At 37.5% G+C, this 17,478-nt stretch overlaps 1 protein-coding gene across 7 annotated transcripts in view; it reads right to left on the bottom strand.

Moving 5' to 3' along the window:
* The window catches only part of DNM3 (dynamin 3), a 515,120-nt gene that overhangs the window by 298,823 nt on the left and 198,819 nt on the right, over nucleotides 1-17,478 (bottom strand). For 5 of the 7 annotated variants that reach the window (XM_012765123.2, XM_012765124.2, XM_076000385.1 and 2 more), the window contains exons 13-14: nucleotides 8,247-8,298; nucleotides 7,401-7,430 (exon numbers count right to left, since the gene is read on the bottom strand). In XM_012765123.2, coding sequence (XP_012620577.2) covers nucleotides 7,401-7,430; nucleotides 8,247-8,298 — 82 coding nt within the window. The remainder of the gene's footprint in view (nucleotides 1-7,400; nucleotides 7,431-8,246; nucleotides 8,299-17,478) is intronic. The other 2 variants (XM_012765125.2, XM_012765128.2) reach the window with 1 other exon arrangement.

Raw genomic sequence — 17,478 nt, 5'->3', positions numbered from 1 at the left:
TATATACCAGCTTCTACCAACATTTTCTCATCTGAATTCCTTCATAAGCATCCTCACCAATTTCCATACCTCTAGTTTTACTGCTCCAATCCACTCCATATGGCTGATAGATCTTTCCAGCACAATAATCCATACCTTTCCTTGTTGGAAATCCTTCCATGGCTGACCAATACCTTTGGAATAAAAAGTTCCCTGTCTCTCATGGACTGTATACACTTTTGTCCAATTTCCCACTGGACATTTTTACTTCAAACTTCCACAGTGTTTCACATTCAAAAATCTACCCTTCCTGACTCTGGATCCGAATCTGGCTTTCTCAGTGATAAGCACCGCCATCTTACCTGTGCCTAAATCAGGGATCTGGATGGCACTGCAGATAGTCTCCACCGCTCTCCCTAACACCCAGCTCACAGGATATTTTTATTATTCCTATTAATATCTCTTTTTTTATTTCAGCATATTATGGGGGTACAAATGTTTAGGTTACATATATTGCCCTTGCCCCTGCTCCCCAAGTCAGAGCTTCAAGTGTGTCCATCCCCCAGACGGTGCTTATCACACCCATTATGTATGTATATACCCGTCCCCTCCTCCCGCTCCCATCTGCCTGATGCCCGATGAATGTTATTCCTATATTTGCATGTAGGTGTTGATCAATGAAACCAATTTGCTGGTGAGTACATGTGGTGCTTATTTTTCCATTCTTGGGATACTTCACCTAGTAGAATGGGTTCCAGCTCTATCCAAGAAAATACAAGAGGTGCATTGTTTCTTATAGCTGAATACTACTCCATGGTATACATATACCACATTTTATTTATTCTTTTTTATTTCATCATATTATGGGGGTACAAATATTGTTAAGGTTACATATATTGCCCTTGCCCCCAGCCTTGCCCCGAGTCAGAGCTTCTAGCGTGTCCATCCTCCAGGTGGTGAGCATGGCACTCATTACGTAAGTACACACTCATCCCCTCCTCAGCCCTCCCAGCCGCCCGACACCCAATAAATGTTTCTTACTTTTTTTTTTTGACATTTTGGTTACATTTTATATCTTTGCCTCTCCCTAGGAAAGGTTAGGGGGTATGCCCTTCCCCTCCACAATGCTCACCACATCCCTAAGATGTGGGTCTTCCCCCCACCCCAAATCCCTGGTGCACACTACCACCATTTGAGCACCATAGTTTTAATCAGTCAGTACCAATTTGATGGCAAGTACATGTGGAGCCCATTTTCCTGATCCTGTGTCACCTCACTTTGGGTAATGGGCTTAAGCTTAATCCAGGATAGCATAAGCAGTGCTAGCTCGCTGTCGTTTCTTAGAATTGAGTAATATTCCATTGTGAACATATACCAAATTTTAATTATCCACTCATGAATTGACAGGCACTTGGGTTGTTTCCATGACCGTGCAATAGTGAATTGTGCTGCCATAAACATTTGGGTGCAGATTTCTTTATAATAGAATGTCTTATGTTCTTTTGGGTAGATGCCTAACAATGCTATTGCTGGGTCAAATGGCATTTCTATTTTTAGCTGTTTGAGGTATCTCCAAATTCTTTTCCACAAAGGTTGCACTAATTTGCAGTCCCACCAGCAGTGTAAGAGTGTTCCTGTCTCTCCACATCCTTGCCAGCATTTGTTGTTTTGGGATTTCTTGATACAGGCCATTTTCACTGGGGTTAGGTGGTATTCTCATTGTGGTTTTGATTTGCATTTCTCTAATGATTAGAGATGTTGAGCATTCTTTCATATCTTTGCAGGCCATTATTCTGTCTTCTTTGAAGAAGTTTCTGTTCATTTCTGTTGCCCATTTCTTGATGGGGTTGTTTGATTTTTTCTTGTTAATTCTTTTGGGTTCTAGATAGATTCTTGTTATTAGACCTTTATCTGAAGTGTAGAGAGCAAATAATTTCTCACATTCTGTGGGTTGTCTATTTGCTCTAATGATCGTTTCCTTGGCTGTGCAGAAGCTTTTTAATTTGATCAGATCCCATTTGTTTATTTTTGATGCTGCAGTGACTGCCTTGGGGGTCTTCCTCAAGAATTCTTTGCCTAGGTCAATGTCTGATAGGGTTTTCCCAACATCTTCTTCTAGGATTCTTAAGGTTTCATGCCTTAGGTTTAAATCTGTTATCCATCTTGAGTGGATTTTTGTGAGAGGTGAGAGGTAGAGATCCTGATTCAATCTTCTGCATGTAGCTATCTGGTTTTCCCAGGACCATTTATTGAAGACAGATTCTTTTCCCCATTGTGTATTTTTGTCTGCTTTATCAAAGATTAGGTTACCATATGCAGATGGTTTCATCTCTGGAATCTCAGTTCTATTCCAAATATGGACTCTTCTGTTCTTGTGCCATTACCATGCTGATTTAACTATTATTGCTTTATAGTACAGCTTGAAGTCAGGAAGACTGAGGCCTCCCAGTGTGTTCTTTTTACTTAAGATTGCTTTGGGGGGAGGGGGGAAATGGGCATTTATTGAAACCTTAAAATCTGTACCCGCATAATATGCCGAAATAAAAAAAAAAAAAAAAAGATTGCTTTGGCTATACGAGGTTTTTTCTGGTTCCACACACAGTGAAGAATTATTTTTTCTAGATCTGTAAAGAATGATGGTGGTACTCTGATGGGGATTACATTAATTCTGTAGATCACTTTAGGTAATATTGACATTTTAACAATATTGATTCTACCAATCCATGAACAAGGTAGATTTTTCCATCTATTTATGTCTTCTACAATTTCTCTCTCTAGTGTTTTGTAGTTCTCCTTGTATAAGTCTTTCGTATCTTTTGTTAAATATACTCCTAGATATTTAATTTTCTGTGGGGCTATAGTAAAAGGTATTGTGTTTTTTATTTGAGTTTCTGCTTGATGGTTCTTGGCATATATGAATGCTTCTGATTTGTGTATATTGATTTTGTAACCTGAAACTTTACCAAATTCATTTATCAAATCCAGGAGTCTCTTGGATGAATCCATGGGTTTTCTAGGTATAATATCATATCATCGGCAAAGAGTGATAGTATTCCACCCAAATATAGTTGGATTTACATTCTTCTCAGCAGTCCATGGATCCTTCTCCAAAATTGATCACATCCTAGGCCGCAAATCAGATTTCAAAAAATTCAAGAAAATAGAAATTCTACCTTGTATAATTTGTATCTTTTCTGACCATAGTGGTATAAAGTTACAGTTCAATTCCTGTAGAAACACTCAATGTCTCACAAAATCATGTAAACTAAACAATCTATTATTGAAAAATTGTTGGGTCAAGGAGGAAATTCAGAGAGAAATCAAGAGTTTCTTCGAACAAAATGATAACGGAGACACTTGTTACCAAAACCTGTGGGATATAGCAAAAGTTTACCTGAGAGGAAAACTAATAGCAATAAATACTCACATCCAAAAAACAGACAGCTTAAATACTGACAACCTAATGAATAGACTCAAGGAATTGGAAAAAGAAGAGCAAGCCAATTCCAATCCTAATAGAAGAAAAGAAATAACGAAGATCAAAGCAGAACTAAATGAAATGGAGAACAAGAAAATTTTACGGAAGATCAACAAAACCAGAAGCTGGTTTTTCAAAAAGATAAACAAAATTGATGGCCCTCTTGCTAGATTGACAAGGACTCAAAGGGAAAGGACTCTAATAAACTCAATAAGAAATGAAAAAGGAGAGTTCACAACAGATATCACAGAAATACAAAACATTATGTTTAAGTACTATAAAAAACTACATAACGAGGAGGAAATGGACAAATTCCTGGATTCATATAACCTCCCTAAGTTCACCCAGGAGATAACAGAATTCCTGAATAGACCAATCTCAAGCTCAGAAATTGGAGCAGTCATTAATAGCCTCCCCAAACAGAAAAGTCCCAGACCAGATGGCTACACTTCAGAGTTCTACCAAACATTTTATTGATCCACTCATATATTGATGGGCACTTGGGTTATTTCCACATCTTTGCAATTGTGAATTGTGCTGCTATAAACATTTTAGTGCAGATGCCTTTTTTATAGACTGTCTTCTGTTTCTTGGGGTAGATGCCCAGTAATGGGATTGCTGGATCAAATGGTAGATCTACTTGTATCTCTCTGAGGTATCTCCATATTGCTTTCTACAGAGGTAATATCTCTTAAATTCATCACTTTCTCCTCAAATCCAATACAAATACCTAAGTCCAGATCACCATCATCTCTTGTCTTCAACAGCCTCCTGACTAGTGTCCTTTTCCCAGTCTTGTCTCCCCCCTTCAAAGCCTTTATCCACTCTATATGCAGAAGGATCTTTCTAAAATGTCGATATGATTTTGCTTAAAACCTTATAATGATACTCCACTGCTTTCAGCAACACAAAAATAACTTCAATGGAGCTTAGATCCTAATGAAGAAAGACCAAAAATAATAAAATTGTTTCAGATAATAAAATATAATAGATAGTATAGGACATTATCTATGTATAATGAGAGGGAGTGTAACTTTAGATCTGACACTCAGGGACAGCCCTTTGCAGAAGTGATGTTTGAGTAAGACCTCCAGAATCAGGAGGAGCTAGCCTTGGAAAAGAAGGCAGACTTCAATTTTCTTACTTACCATCCTCCCCACTGGGCTGTGAGCTCCCTGAGGGTGAAGCTCTCTAAACACTCACCACAGATTTTGGTACACATAGGTTTCAAATACATGTTCGATGAGTGGAGAGATGAATGAAGTTTAAATTTAAATTTCTAACCAGTCCAACTTTAGGGGAAATATATGCTCACATTTTTTGTACATTAGTTGACATTAATTTGTAGAACTATTGAAATTTTTAGGCAGACAAAAACAAATGGGGTTTAGACTTTAAGAAAACATTTTGCTTTCCAGAAATCATTCTAAAATATTTCAGAACAGATAGTGCACAGCAATCTCTTACAACAAGGAGTCCTAAAAAAATATATCAAAATGGATGAACCACTTGCTAGGATACTGCAGGGTATTTCAGACCCACCAACCATAAAAGCCAGCATCAGTCAGAGTGCTGGGCTCTAAGACTCCCTGTGTAACAGAGGGAAGGGGGGGGGGGACGGGGGACAACACACACTTTTCTATCTCTTTAAAATTCCCCCCACTCTTTTGGGAACTGCAGCCTGGCCTGCATCCCTGAGGTAGATTAAATCCTTTGTTAAAAGAGAAAACTCCCACTGGTGCCAGACTCCCAGGTGGGTGGCAGGCAGAGTTCACAGGCTTTGTCTTTGGCAGAGACAGGGTGCTTAGAATAACTATAATCCCATTAGCCTAGAACTGAGGGGCCCTCCCTTTAAAAGCTCTGTATTTCTGCCTATATTCAGCAAATTTGGATTTTAAAACAAGAAGGTCTGCCAATTTTTCTTCCCTTGCTGATAAAGTAACCTCTTTCCTCTTACCCAAACCACTTGTCCTAGTTCTTCTGATTCAGCCTCGTGCATAAGTGCTGAGTTTTTGGTAACACTTGGACTGAAGCCTCTTAATAGGCAAAACTGTTTTTATATATACCCAAACCAACATCAGATACTTAAATTCATAAAGAAAAAAATTTTAAGTCATTATCACTCATTTCTACTAGGCAGGAATAACAATAAAGCATTCCTTAAAATATATTATATCATGAATAAATTATTGAATTTGATTCCGGAAAATTATATATTCTGGTTAAAAAACCCTTACTTGCAAATTTAAAGTTGTTGTTTGTGTGGGTTTTTTTCCTTTTTCTTTTCTTTTATTCTTCTTCTTTTTTTAAAACAAATTTGGAAGCAAAATTTGACCTAATGTGAGAGGATTTATATCTTCCATTTAGTCTACTCAGTGTGACTATTCACTTGTTTCACTACAGAAATAGAACATGTTTGATTACAGGGTGCTGCCTCTGACCCCACAGGAATGTTGGGTAATATATGATATAGTCCATGTATTGTTGCTATAAGATCCCCAAAATTCTTACCTTCAAGGCATGTCTGCCCCCAAATGGCCCCAAGTATTTTAGATAAGGGATCTACATTCTATTATAACACTCACCCAATTCTATTACCTTTAGTTATAAAACTTCCTTAATGTATGGGCTTTGAAGTACCCAGAAAAATATAATTAGCATGATTTTATCATTTGGAAGTAATATAATTAAAAGCTGCTCTGAATTTTCTCTGGTTGAAAATATGCATTTGTGCTATTTTACTAATGCTGCTCCTATAGTATATACATCTATGAGCTAGAGATGCTTCTGACCAGCAAGAAACTTTTGTAGGTAAATTCTTTATACCACATCCAGCCACAATCTGGGTATTGCAGGCATCAGAACAATTTGTCGTAGCTTCCAATTTTCCCAAGTGTTTTTTCTCATTTTGTAACTTTTATAATTTTCTTATACTTAATATTTTTCCCCAAAAAGTTTCAAGAAGCAGCACCTACCTTCTGGGAGCAAGGTTTCTACTCTTTACAGGACACTTATCTGGTACCTAGCTGTAAACTTCATTATATATATATTATTTCTGATTCCCATAACCACCCTACTGAGTTATTTTCTACTCTTCCCATCATACTATTGAGCAAACTCAGGCTCAAGTTGTCCAAGGCCACATGGCTCCTAAGTGGCAGAACAGAATTTGAACCCAGATATGTCTAAGGTCCAAAGACTGTGTCTTCCAAAACATCATGACCCCTCCTCCAATCTCATTTTTAACTTGTGCATAGTTAGAAGGATAAGCCTGCTTCATCCATGGTAGAAATGAAATGTAACTTTTTTCTAAATGCCTATGGCTAGTCATTTGACAGTGTCTTTACACTTCCATTAAAAAAAAAAAAGATAGCTGGCATAAAATGTCTATAGCCACATAAAATGTCAATAATATAATTTTGCTTGTTTCATTATTTTTAAAAAAAATAAGTAAAAATACTTGGAATCGGTTAGGCTTATCAACAAATACAACAAAATCAGATGTTTAATATTCACCCACCTTTTAGAAGCATCATCTATACTTATTGGGAAATATTATCATACAAAGGGAAGAGAAAGGCTTAAACCTTATAACAACATAGCATAAAAGGACAGAGATGAAGATCATTAATGATTTTAATTATTTTAAGGCTCATTAAAATTAGAGAAATATCAAAGCACCCACAGTGTTAAGGGTTTAATATTACAGCATTTTAGAGTTTACTAGTTCATACCTTTCAATCACAGCAAGTTATTAGCAGTGAAGGGATGAACCCTCTTAATAGGATTTTTATTTCAATGATAGGGTGTTATGGACAAGACAATCTAAGTTTAAAAAAAATTAGTAGCAAGCGCTAGTTGAGTTAATCAGTTAAAGACAAACTGTGCCCTTGGGAAGCTAAATGAAAAAGCAACAGTAAAGCTTACAGAACTTAGCTCGTACAATTTGCCTTGAAGGCGGAAGATTGGTTCCCTGAAATAGCAAAGAATTATATGCTTTAGTTCAGAAAAAAAGTTTTTAAAATAAAGTCTGTTATTACCTCTTCTCCTTTCAAAACAATGGAAAAAAAAATCTAGACCAGAGGTTTCAATTTGTTCAATAATTGTACCTCTGCATTTCTTAAAAAAACTATAAAACCATCATTGTTTTGACTTGAAAAGAAATAACAATACAAATATTCATTATCACATAGAACATAAAAGAAACAGCAAACTGTCGAGTTAATACAATCTCTGCAGAGCGCTATTAGTCAGAGACAGCTGGTCAGCCCAAAAACATAAAAACTTAAAAGATGAGATCTTCTTAGGAATCTTCATTAACCACCAGAATTTAGTGTGGCAGAGATTAAATCCAACAACTGCCTTCTTTATGAGCTGTCCCTTCACTGATACCAAGCTGTGCAAACGTGTGAACTAGTCAGCAGCCCCGGAAAGCTCATGCAACTACTCACCAAATTTTAACCTTGAACTGACTCACAGATTCAATGTTAAATTCCATTTAGGAGTAATGTAAGCAAGCAAAATAGGACACGAGGAGTCACGTTTGAAATGCAGAGCAAGTAGCAGAAAAGTTATTTAAAATAAATCAATATGGTTAACTGCATAAAATAGCCAAAAAGAAATGAAATTCACTCCAAAAACTTTAAAAGCAAAACCAAAACAAAATAAAAAGCTGCACTTCAAGCAAAATTTGCACGTGATTAATTTGCATTAAAAAAATCGTCAATCAAGCAATTTAGTTCAAATTCTTTGGGGCAGGCATGCACTGATTCTCTTGTGTAATTCCTACCTGATTTCCAATTGTGGTTTTCTTGTGAACCTGACTGCTCCTCTGCTGAGCACTGAGAAAAGCAAAGGAAAGCAGCACTGAAGAAACATGTAAGACTTTTTTCGGAACAAGTAACAGACACTATAATAAGATATATATATATATATATAAGCTTTTTTAAAAAAGATATCATCAAAAAAAGAAAAGAAAAGAAAGTAAAAAAGATATCAATAGATCAATAGCTGAGGCAGAGCTAATATAAAAAATCCAGGTCAGTTTAATTCTGGAGGCAAAACCAACTCAGTGGGATTCCTAGTAGCAAATAATAAGTGCAAACCAGAAGCATAACACCACCACTGGAAGAAAAGCCACAATGCTACATTAATAAAAATATGAGTGGATATATTTGCAATGCCCCACAGGTATACAGAATAGTTGTAATGAAAATTAAGTTAATGCTTACTGAACATGACTAAATACCATGTTCTAAGTACTTCATAGATATTAGTCATTTTAATTCTCACAACAACCCCATGAGGCAGTTACTCTTATTCTTCTTGTTTTGCAGATGGAGAGACTGAGTCACAGGGAAGCGAAGTGATTTTCCCAAAGTCACTCAGCTAGTAAGTGGTGGTACCTAGTATTATGATTCCATATCTCAAACTCTTTGTGATATTGTCCAATTTCATTGCTTGGAATTCCACTATACTCTGACAATTCTCTCAGTGCATCTCCAGTGTGGACCTATCTGCCCAACTCTAGACTCGTACATGTTTCTGACAACTCGACATCTTCCCTCGGGTGTCTAATGAGCATCTCGTACCTAACATGTCAAAACTGAACTTCTGAGATCCTCCCTAAAACCTGCTCCATCCATAGTCTCCCCCTTCTTAGCGGCAACTCCACACCATACCTCCAAGTGCTTGGGCCAAAATCCTTGACTCGCGTTTCTCACATCCCACACCCAAGCGGCTGACTGCCTTCCTGTAACATATTTACAATTCAGTCATCTCTCTACCACTGCTGCGGCTCCCACCGCAGTCCAAGCTGCTGCCACCTCTCACCTGGATGACCGCAATCATTTACTCTCTGGTCTCTGCTTCCACACTTGTCCCTGTGATGCGGACTCTCAACACAGAAGCTAAAGTGACCCTTCTGCTCAAAACCCTCTCCTGTGGTCAACACCATTCCACTCAATAGCAAAAGCCCAAGTCCTCACCGGGGCCCACAAGGCCCTACTCCACTAACCCCCCCTCTCCACTTCTTGGACTCATCTCCTCCTTCGCTTCATCTCATTTGCTAAAGTTCCAGCCACGCCGGCATCTGCGCTTTCTCAAACCTCCTAGCACACTCGGGAGCACCTCAGAGCACTCGGGCTAGCTAGCTGCCTAGAATGTGACAGGAAAAGAATCTGCCCCACACGTCTACATGACTCCCAACATCTTCATTTTTACCTTTTTGCTTAAGTCTATCCTGAGCATCCTATTTAAAAACTGTATCCCTCCCTCCCTCCAAGACTCTCATCCCCTTAACCATGCTTTTTCTCTATGGCATTTTGCACCTTCCAACATACCACACCGTTTATTTTCAGTTTGTGTCTATTATTTCCCTAGGGCTACAAAGGACCCAGCACATAGCTGGCTTCGACAAACATCTGTTGAACGAAAAGTCCAGTGAGGCTGATGCTATTGGAACCCCCAGTTTACACGTGAGCACAGAGGGTTAAAAGCCAGACATGACTCCATCAGTTTAACTCCAGAGCCCACACGTTTAAGCAATATGTTATTCCATCTCTCAAAAGAATGTAGGTTTTCTTTTTGTGGTTCCATGAGTAAACACCTATCAATATTAAAAAAAAAATACAATGAATTTTGGTTATTCTGGGAATAACCAAAGTATTGCTGGAGAACCAGCAATACTAAACCCTCTTTAACATGGGGCTGAGTATTGGACTAGCCTAAAATAGAGAAAAGGTAGACTAAAGCCATCAGTCAACTATTTAAAGTGATGGGATACTGTTATGGTGCAATAGCAAGTTAGAAATCAACACCATGTATAGAACAGGTGTTCGAAATAGCAATTCCTTATAACCTCCTTTGATGTAATTAAGCTGCTTTCCTTCACTCAAACTCATGAAAACCACATACTAAATCAAGCAAGAGTGGGCAGGGGATGGGTAGTGAAAGGCCATACAGCATTTGCTTGCAAAGATATTTTGTGTGTATTTTTGTTTTTCAATTGGTAATTTACTATACAATTTCAGCTTCTTTCTTCCTTCCTCATTTTTTGTTATTTTTCTAGCTTTTGGTTAAATGGCTCATTCCCTTAATCACTGTGACATTCATCTCTCTTCAGTCATTTCTCTGAATAATACACGTCTTCCTTTCTCGGGTTTCTGTAGATGCGGCTGGAGGAGAGGTGAAGTTCACGTCGGGCTGTGCCCGGGATCCAGTGTGTCCACACCGCCCTCTGGCTGCTCACCATGCCCCGGCGCACGGAGCATCTCGAGTACTATTCGCCTAGTGCCTCAGCGCTCTTCCTTCCTTTCTGTCTCCACTAAATGTCACCTTTCCAGGGCCCTCCTGGCTTCCCTCCCTTCTAGGAATAAATGGGAAAACTATTATTAAAATGTGATCATGCCTTCTTCATGGGCTACAGTTATCTCTTTCAAGCATCATAATTGTGTTTTAAGGTTTTCTTTAAAGGGGAAATGTTTTCAATAAAGCACTGACCAGTGGTAGTAACTTCAGAATTATCAGAGACTCACAGGTGTTTACTTTGGACAAATTGGGGACCCTAAAATTACATATGAGTCACCTTAAAATCATATAAGGGAAAAGAAGCTGAATATAAAACAGAAGGCACAGAGATTGTTGAAGACTCCTTTGCTACCTTGGGCAGAGTTTGATCTAAATGGAGTTCAGTTTCTCAGCTGTAAAATGTGTATATGTGTGTTGTAAGAAAGAGACAGAAGCAGAGGCAAAGATACGAGGTGAAGGACTGAACTAGCTGTTTCTTAGGTTCCTTTTAGGTCCAAGACCCCTTGAGATGCAAAGTTATTCTCAAAAGCTTATTAGGTAAACCAGATAAAGAGGGTGTCTACTGACAATTCCCATCAATAAAATAATGCACTTGTGATAATATGCAGAAGGAAAATTATAATAGATTTTACAAGCCAATCTCAAATATTAGAGTTAGAACAAACATTAAGCTACTCTTACTTTCCATCAAAAAAAAAATCTTTCTATAGCAACTGGCTCCATAAGTCCAAACGTACTATTGTTAATGATATATTTAGGTACTTGAAGTTACTTTAAAAATAACATAATAAAAAGTAAATAAGATGCCTACTTAGAAAACACTATTTATCATATTTCATCTGTATGATATAATAATTAAACCAAAAATATTTCAAATTACTTATTTAACAGCATATTCATGAAAAAACATGTAAAGACTTACAAGTTAATTTGAGCCCTTGGATAGAGTTAGATATAGTTACTTAATTGGTTTTCTCTACAACATTATAAAACATACGTAAGTATGTTTTAAATTTCCTACTACTCAGGAAATTTAAATTTCTATAAAAATAAAAGTACATGAGAAGACATTCAAGGAAAAAGAACCCATAATGTTATATCTTAGATCAATTTTTTTACACATTCCCTTAATCCTTATCTATGTATATACATGATAAAAGATTCAAATAACAGAAGAGTATGTCAAGGATGTGTGTGACTTTCAAATAAATCCTATGCATAGTAATTGTTCTGAATGTTCAGAGACAAGAAATATCATTTTGATCTGATATGATCTGCAATTTTTACAAAAAACTTAAAAGATAAATTTTAATAAAGGAAGACAGACAACTACATCCAAGAGAATAGACTGGTATTATCAAAGCCAGGAGGTAGAAATATGAGGTGTATAGGGAAGTTGTAGAGAATAAAACTATTATGGCAGAATTATATGATCACAGACTCAGGTTTGTAAATGACCTTAAAAGTCAGCTAGTACGCCGGGCGCGGTGGCTCACGCCTGTAATCCTAGCTCTCTGGGAGGCCAAGACGGGCGGATTGCTCAAGGTCAGGAGTTCGAAACCAGCCTGAGCAAGAGCGAGACTTCATCTCTACTATAAATAGAAAGAAATTAATTGGCCAACTAATATATATAGAAAAAAGTAGCCGGGCATGGTGGTGCATGCCTGTAGCCCCAGCTACTCGGGAGGCTGAGGCAGGAGGATCGCTTGAGCCCAGGAGTTTGGGGTTGCTGTGAGCTAGGCTGACGCCATGGCACTCACTCTAGCCTGGGCAACAAAGCAAGACTCTGTCTCAAAAAAAAAAAAAAAAAAGTCAGCTAGTACACAATAACTGTATGTTGGGGCCAATTACAGAGAATTTGGCTGTTATACTGGAGGAAGCAGAAAATATCCAATGTCTCTTAGCCAGTAAATGGCATGATCAAAGCATTGTTTTAGTAAAAATTACCTCCCCCAAATGGGCAGTATTAACTCTGAAGCAGGAAAGACAGGAAGTTGCCAACCCAGCTCCCCCCACCCCCTGACTACTGGAGTCTTGCCCAGCCTTCTAAGTCTAATCAAGTTCCATATCTGAATTATGCCTTCTTAGAAACCTCCAGTTCTTTCTCTTTTCCATGAACCTCTAAAGCGTTTGGTCTATGCCTGCATTATATGAACTGGATTGTGTTACAGTCAGGTCTCTAACTCCCCTCCAACAATGCCTACTCCTTCATGGCCAATGGTGCAGTGCATTAATCTTGGTATTTCTACCTCTCTCTCACCACTGATGTTACCTAGCACAGAGTTTATGGTAGTGTCTTTAAAATATTTATGGAATTCTATTTTGAAGCCAGGGTTATTTACAACCAGACTGTCAATGTTCATCTGCAATAGGAAATTTAAATAATTTGAAGAAGCGACCATAGGCATGTGTTAACACAAGCATATGGCACATTTAGGCAGGGGTTCCCAACCTATGGTGAGTTGTATAATTACTTCATTATACATTATAATGTAATAATAAAAATACACTGCACAATAAATGTAATGTGCTTGAATCGTCCTGAAACTATCCCATGCTCCCTGGTACCTGGAAAAATTGTCTTCCATGAAAACGGTCCCTGGTGCTAAAAAGGTTCAGGACTGCTGCATTTAGGGATCCAAACGTGGCCAAACTGGCTGCAGCAGAGTTAGGGAGTGGGGTGGAGAGGAATAGTGACAATAGAACAGGCTGATGAGGTGAGTAGACAGATGATACAGGTCCTTGGAAATCATATTAATGAGTTTAGACTTTATTCTGAAAGGAATAGGGAATCCCAGGAGGAATGAGAAAGAATATGACAGGAGGCTGGGAGATCCTTATAATAACCCACATAAGAGAGGACTGACCCAGAAGTGGCAATGATGATAGAAAGAAATAGACAATTTCAAAAGATATTAAAGAATGAAATGAACTTGGCAAAGATGTGGGGAGAGAAAGATGAGAGGAGCAGGGAGTACAGAATGACACTCAGGTTTCTGGTTTGAGCAAATGGGAGGTGCTATCCCCTGGGTGTTGGAACAAAGTAGAAGGTATAAATTAGAAGAGCAGATGATAGTTTAATTTGGGACTATTAGGTTGAGGCTTCTCTAGGATAAACAAGTAGAAATGTGCAGTAGGCATCTGAACATAGTACACAGTTCAGTAAAACGTTCTGGACTAGAGATCAACATTTAGAGTCATCAGATAAAGTTGGCAACCAAAACCTCTGGAGTGGGTAAGACTGGTCAGGAACAATGCAATGAGTGAAAAAAGATGGGTGTCTAGGGAAGAACAATGATAAAAGGAAAAGAAAAAAAAAAAGGGTTCTTTTTTTTTTTTTTTTTTTTGCATTGGTTTTACCTAGTGATCTTTTTTTTTTTTTTTATTTTGCAAAAAAAAAAAGGTTCTTAAGCCACAATTAGAGGATGAAGAGCTCCTAAAGAAGACTGAGAAGGAGAAGTTAGCATGGAAAGAGGAACGCCAGGATAGAGTGGGAAGTTACTGAAGCAAAGGAATAGATCTCTTCAACACAGAGTGGTGAATGGTGTCAAATGAAGGACTCAGAATTGCCATTGGATTAACTGCTTTGTCCTGGACAAAAGTAGTCTCGGGAGAGTGGTGTGGTGGACACTGGAATACAGTGGGCTAAAAAGTAAAAGGGAAGTGAGAAAGAGGTAGAAGGAACACAGACTCTAAGTCAACTGGAAGAGGGCTCAGATGCGTCGAGGAAATGGAGAGTCCCTCAGGGACGACGATTCCATGGCAAACATCAGGGCTTGCCTCCTCCTCCACCACTGCATTTCTTTTGCATAGGAGATTCGGAATTATAAGAAACTTCAATAGTAACCACCATGATGGAGAAAATATTAGCAAAATGGCAACATACAGACTAAGGAGCGGGGCAGTGGGAGGAGAAGGCTCCTCCTTCATACTTTAATGGTAGAGTATTTAAAGAATTAACTGTACATATCCGAGCCCTACGGCTTGGTTAGCAGCAGCTAAGAGATCTACTTCCTTTTTCTCTTCTATGTTGATTTTGTATCCTGCAACTTTACTGAATGTATTAATTTTAATAGTTTTTCAGTGGGGTCTTTAGGTTTCTCTAAATATAAGGTTACATTGCCAATAAGGATAATCTGACTTCTTCCTTTCCAATTTGGATGCACTTTCTTCTCTCTTATCTGATTGCTCTAGCTAGAACTTCCAGTACTATGTTGAATAATCGTGGTGAAAGTGGGTATCCTTGAGTTGTTCCAGATCTTAGAGGAAAGGCTTTCAGTGTTTCTCCGTTCAGTATGATACTAGCTGTGGGTCTGTCATGTATGGTATTTATTGTGTTATGTTCCTTCTGCACCCAGTTTTGTGAAAGTTTTTATCTCAAAGAATGTTGAATTTTATTGAATGCTTTTTCAGCATCAATTGAAATAATCATACAGTTTTTGTCCTTTGTTCTGTTGATATGATGTATCACATTGATTGATTTGCGTATGTTGAACCATCCTTGCATCTCTAGGATGAATCCCACTCGATCATGATGAATAATCTTTTTAATGTGCTGTTGAATTTGGTTTACTAGTATTTCATCGAGGAGTTTTGCATCTATGTTCATCAGAGATATTGGCCTGTAGTTTCCTCTCTCTCTCTCTTTTTTTGTAATGTCTTTATCTGGTTTTGGTAAAGTAAGGATGTCTGATGTAAAGTAGGGCCGGCTAATAAAGGTCCCAGAGCAATCAGCTGGATTCATCACACTGTAAAGCTATGCTGTCCAACACAGTAGCTATACTGTAACCCAGTAAGCAGCCAAGCATTTGATTCTTAAATTTGCATTTGAGTCAAATGAAGGATCTTTTTAATACCTAAGTTTTGATTCCACAAGAGAGAGAACATTCTCATGTAAGAAAAGGAACTAGAAACGCTGTTATAAGAGAATATAATTTATGCATTAGGGAAAAATAAAAGGAGAATGTAAAGGGAAAGACAAAGACTGCTCTGGAATTTAGTGGCAAGGTTCAAACACACTGCCTTTAGTAAAATGGCAACAGAGACATTCCAGAGGATCAGGAAAGAGATATAATGAATGTTACAACCCATAGAATTTTCATGGGGCTCATATAACAAGAACTGAAATCTGCACATTGTATCATTTCAACTGTGAGAAAACAGGTGTTGAAATCTACTCAGTAGATTGAAAAACAGACTGTAGTCTGCTACTTGTGGTATATAGAGATATTAATTTAACAGCCCATATCTGGAGCCCATCTTTCTCTTAAACCACTGGTCTGCATAAATCCTAGTAACTCAGAAGGTAAATCGTGTTATGGAACAAATGAAGAAGAGCACAAGAGTTTGAAATTTCACTTCCCAAGGCGTTCAGCTAATAAACTTGCACTTTTCTGTCCAGATAACAGTATTACTGAGAATGAGGGGAACTAAATGAAGGAACAATTGGACCAGTTCTTATTTTCTTAAACAACAAAACTCATTTATATTATATTAATTTTATGTTTAAAATACATACAATTTAGGGCTTTTTTTTTTTTCAACAGGAAAGAATGACAAATTAAAACCCTTAAGTCACAAGGAAAGCTGATGCTTTCTTCTGAAATGCTGAACTTTTAGGTTCAGAAACTCTATTATACTTGAAAGACTGAGCTTTTAGAAGCCAGGAAATTCCGAAGCAAGCCTACAGCAGCACTTACTTGGCCACGTTACACATGGTACATATTTTACGGTCTATATCTAATAAATAACTGGGAGATGGAAAAAAATGTTTCACATATTCAACATGGCAGAATAAATTCTACAGCAAAAAGAAGAATTTTGAGATGTCCTGAACAATAATATGAAACTAAATATTCCATTAATCTAATTTTAGTAATTTGTTTTCCTTTCTCAAAATATTTTTTTAGAACAAAAGTCATTGCAGTTGAAAAGATTACATTTGTAAAATGCTATGCACATCACCATTCTATAAATTTATGAGAAGCAGTCCCCTCTCTCTTTTGGCAACTCTCTAAAAATCTCGTGAAACAAATGCTTATTTTTCACAACCCCAGATCTTAATTATCTATCTTTGGAACTTAAAAATACTTACATAATTGTCTTCAAATATGGCTTGACTTTTCTTCCTTGAGGGAAACAGCATTCTTGCCAACTTTAAAATTTATAGCTATGTTTTTTAACTTTTAAAAGCACAAAAAATACCAACACCCTTCAAAGTGATTCTGAGATGAACATTTCATCTTCATAATTACCCCATGTCACACTGAAATGTACTTCAGCTCAGCATACAAATGGAAAGGACATTTACCTCTGAGTCTCAGACCGGAACACTACATTTGGAGATAATGACCTTAGTAACTAAAAAATATTCCAGTGACAATCACACTTACATCATTAAAACCTTCATTACAAAGTAAAATGGTACATCTAATAATTAAATTCCTGTGTGTGTTTATGTATAGAGTAAGAGAAAAACTACTAAACTACTTTTACAGACTACAACACAGTTTTCTAAAGCATTTCCACATAACTTCATTAATTTGATCTTCCGACAATCCTGAAAGGTATATAAGAATTATTTATTACTCCATTTGATAGATCAGTAAACTGAGATACAGAAAGAATAAGTGCCTTGCCAAAACCCAAAGCTTATCAGTGGCAAATCCTGGGAAAATAGCCCAGATTGCTGACTCCCAGACCAATCCTTCGAA

Source organism: Microcebus murinus, chromosome 2 (genome assembly GCF_040939455.1).
Source record: "Microcebus murinus isolate Inina chromosome 2, M.murinus_Inina_mat1.0, whole genome shotgun sequence".
NCBI lineage: Eukaryota > Metazoa > Chordata > Mammalia > Primates > Cheirogaleidae > Microcebus > Microcebus murinus.
The sequence above is the reverse complement of the archived record's forward strand: the minus strand, read 5'-3'. Positions and strand labels throughout refer to the sequence as shown.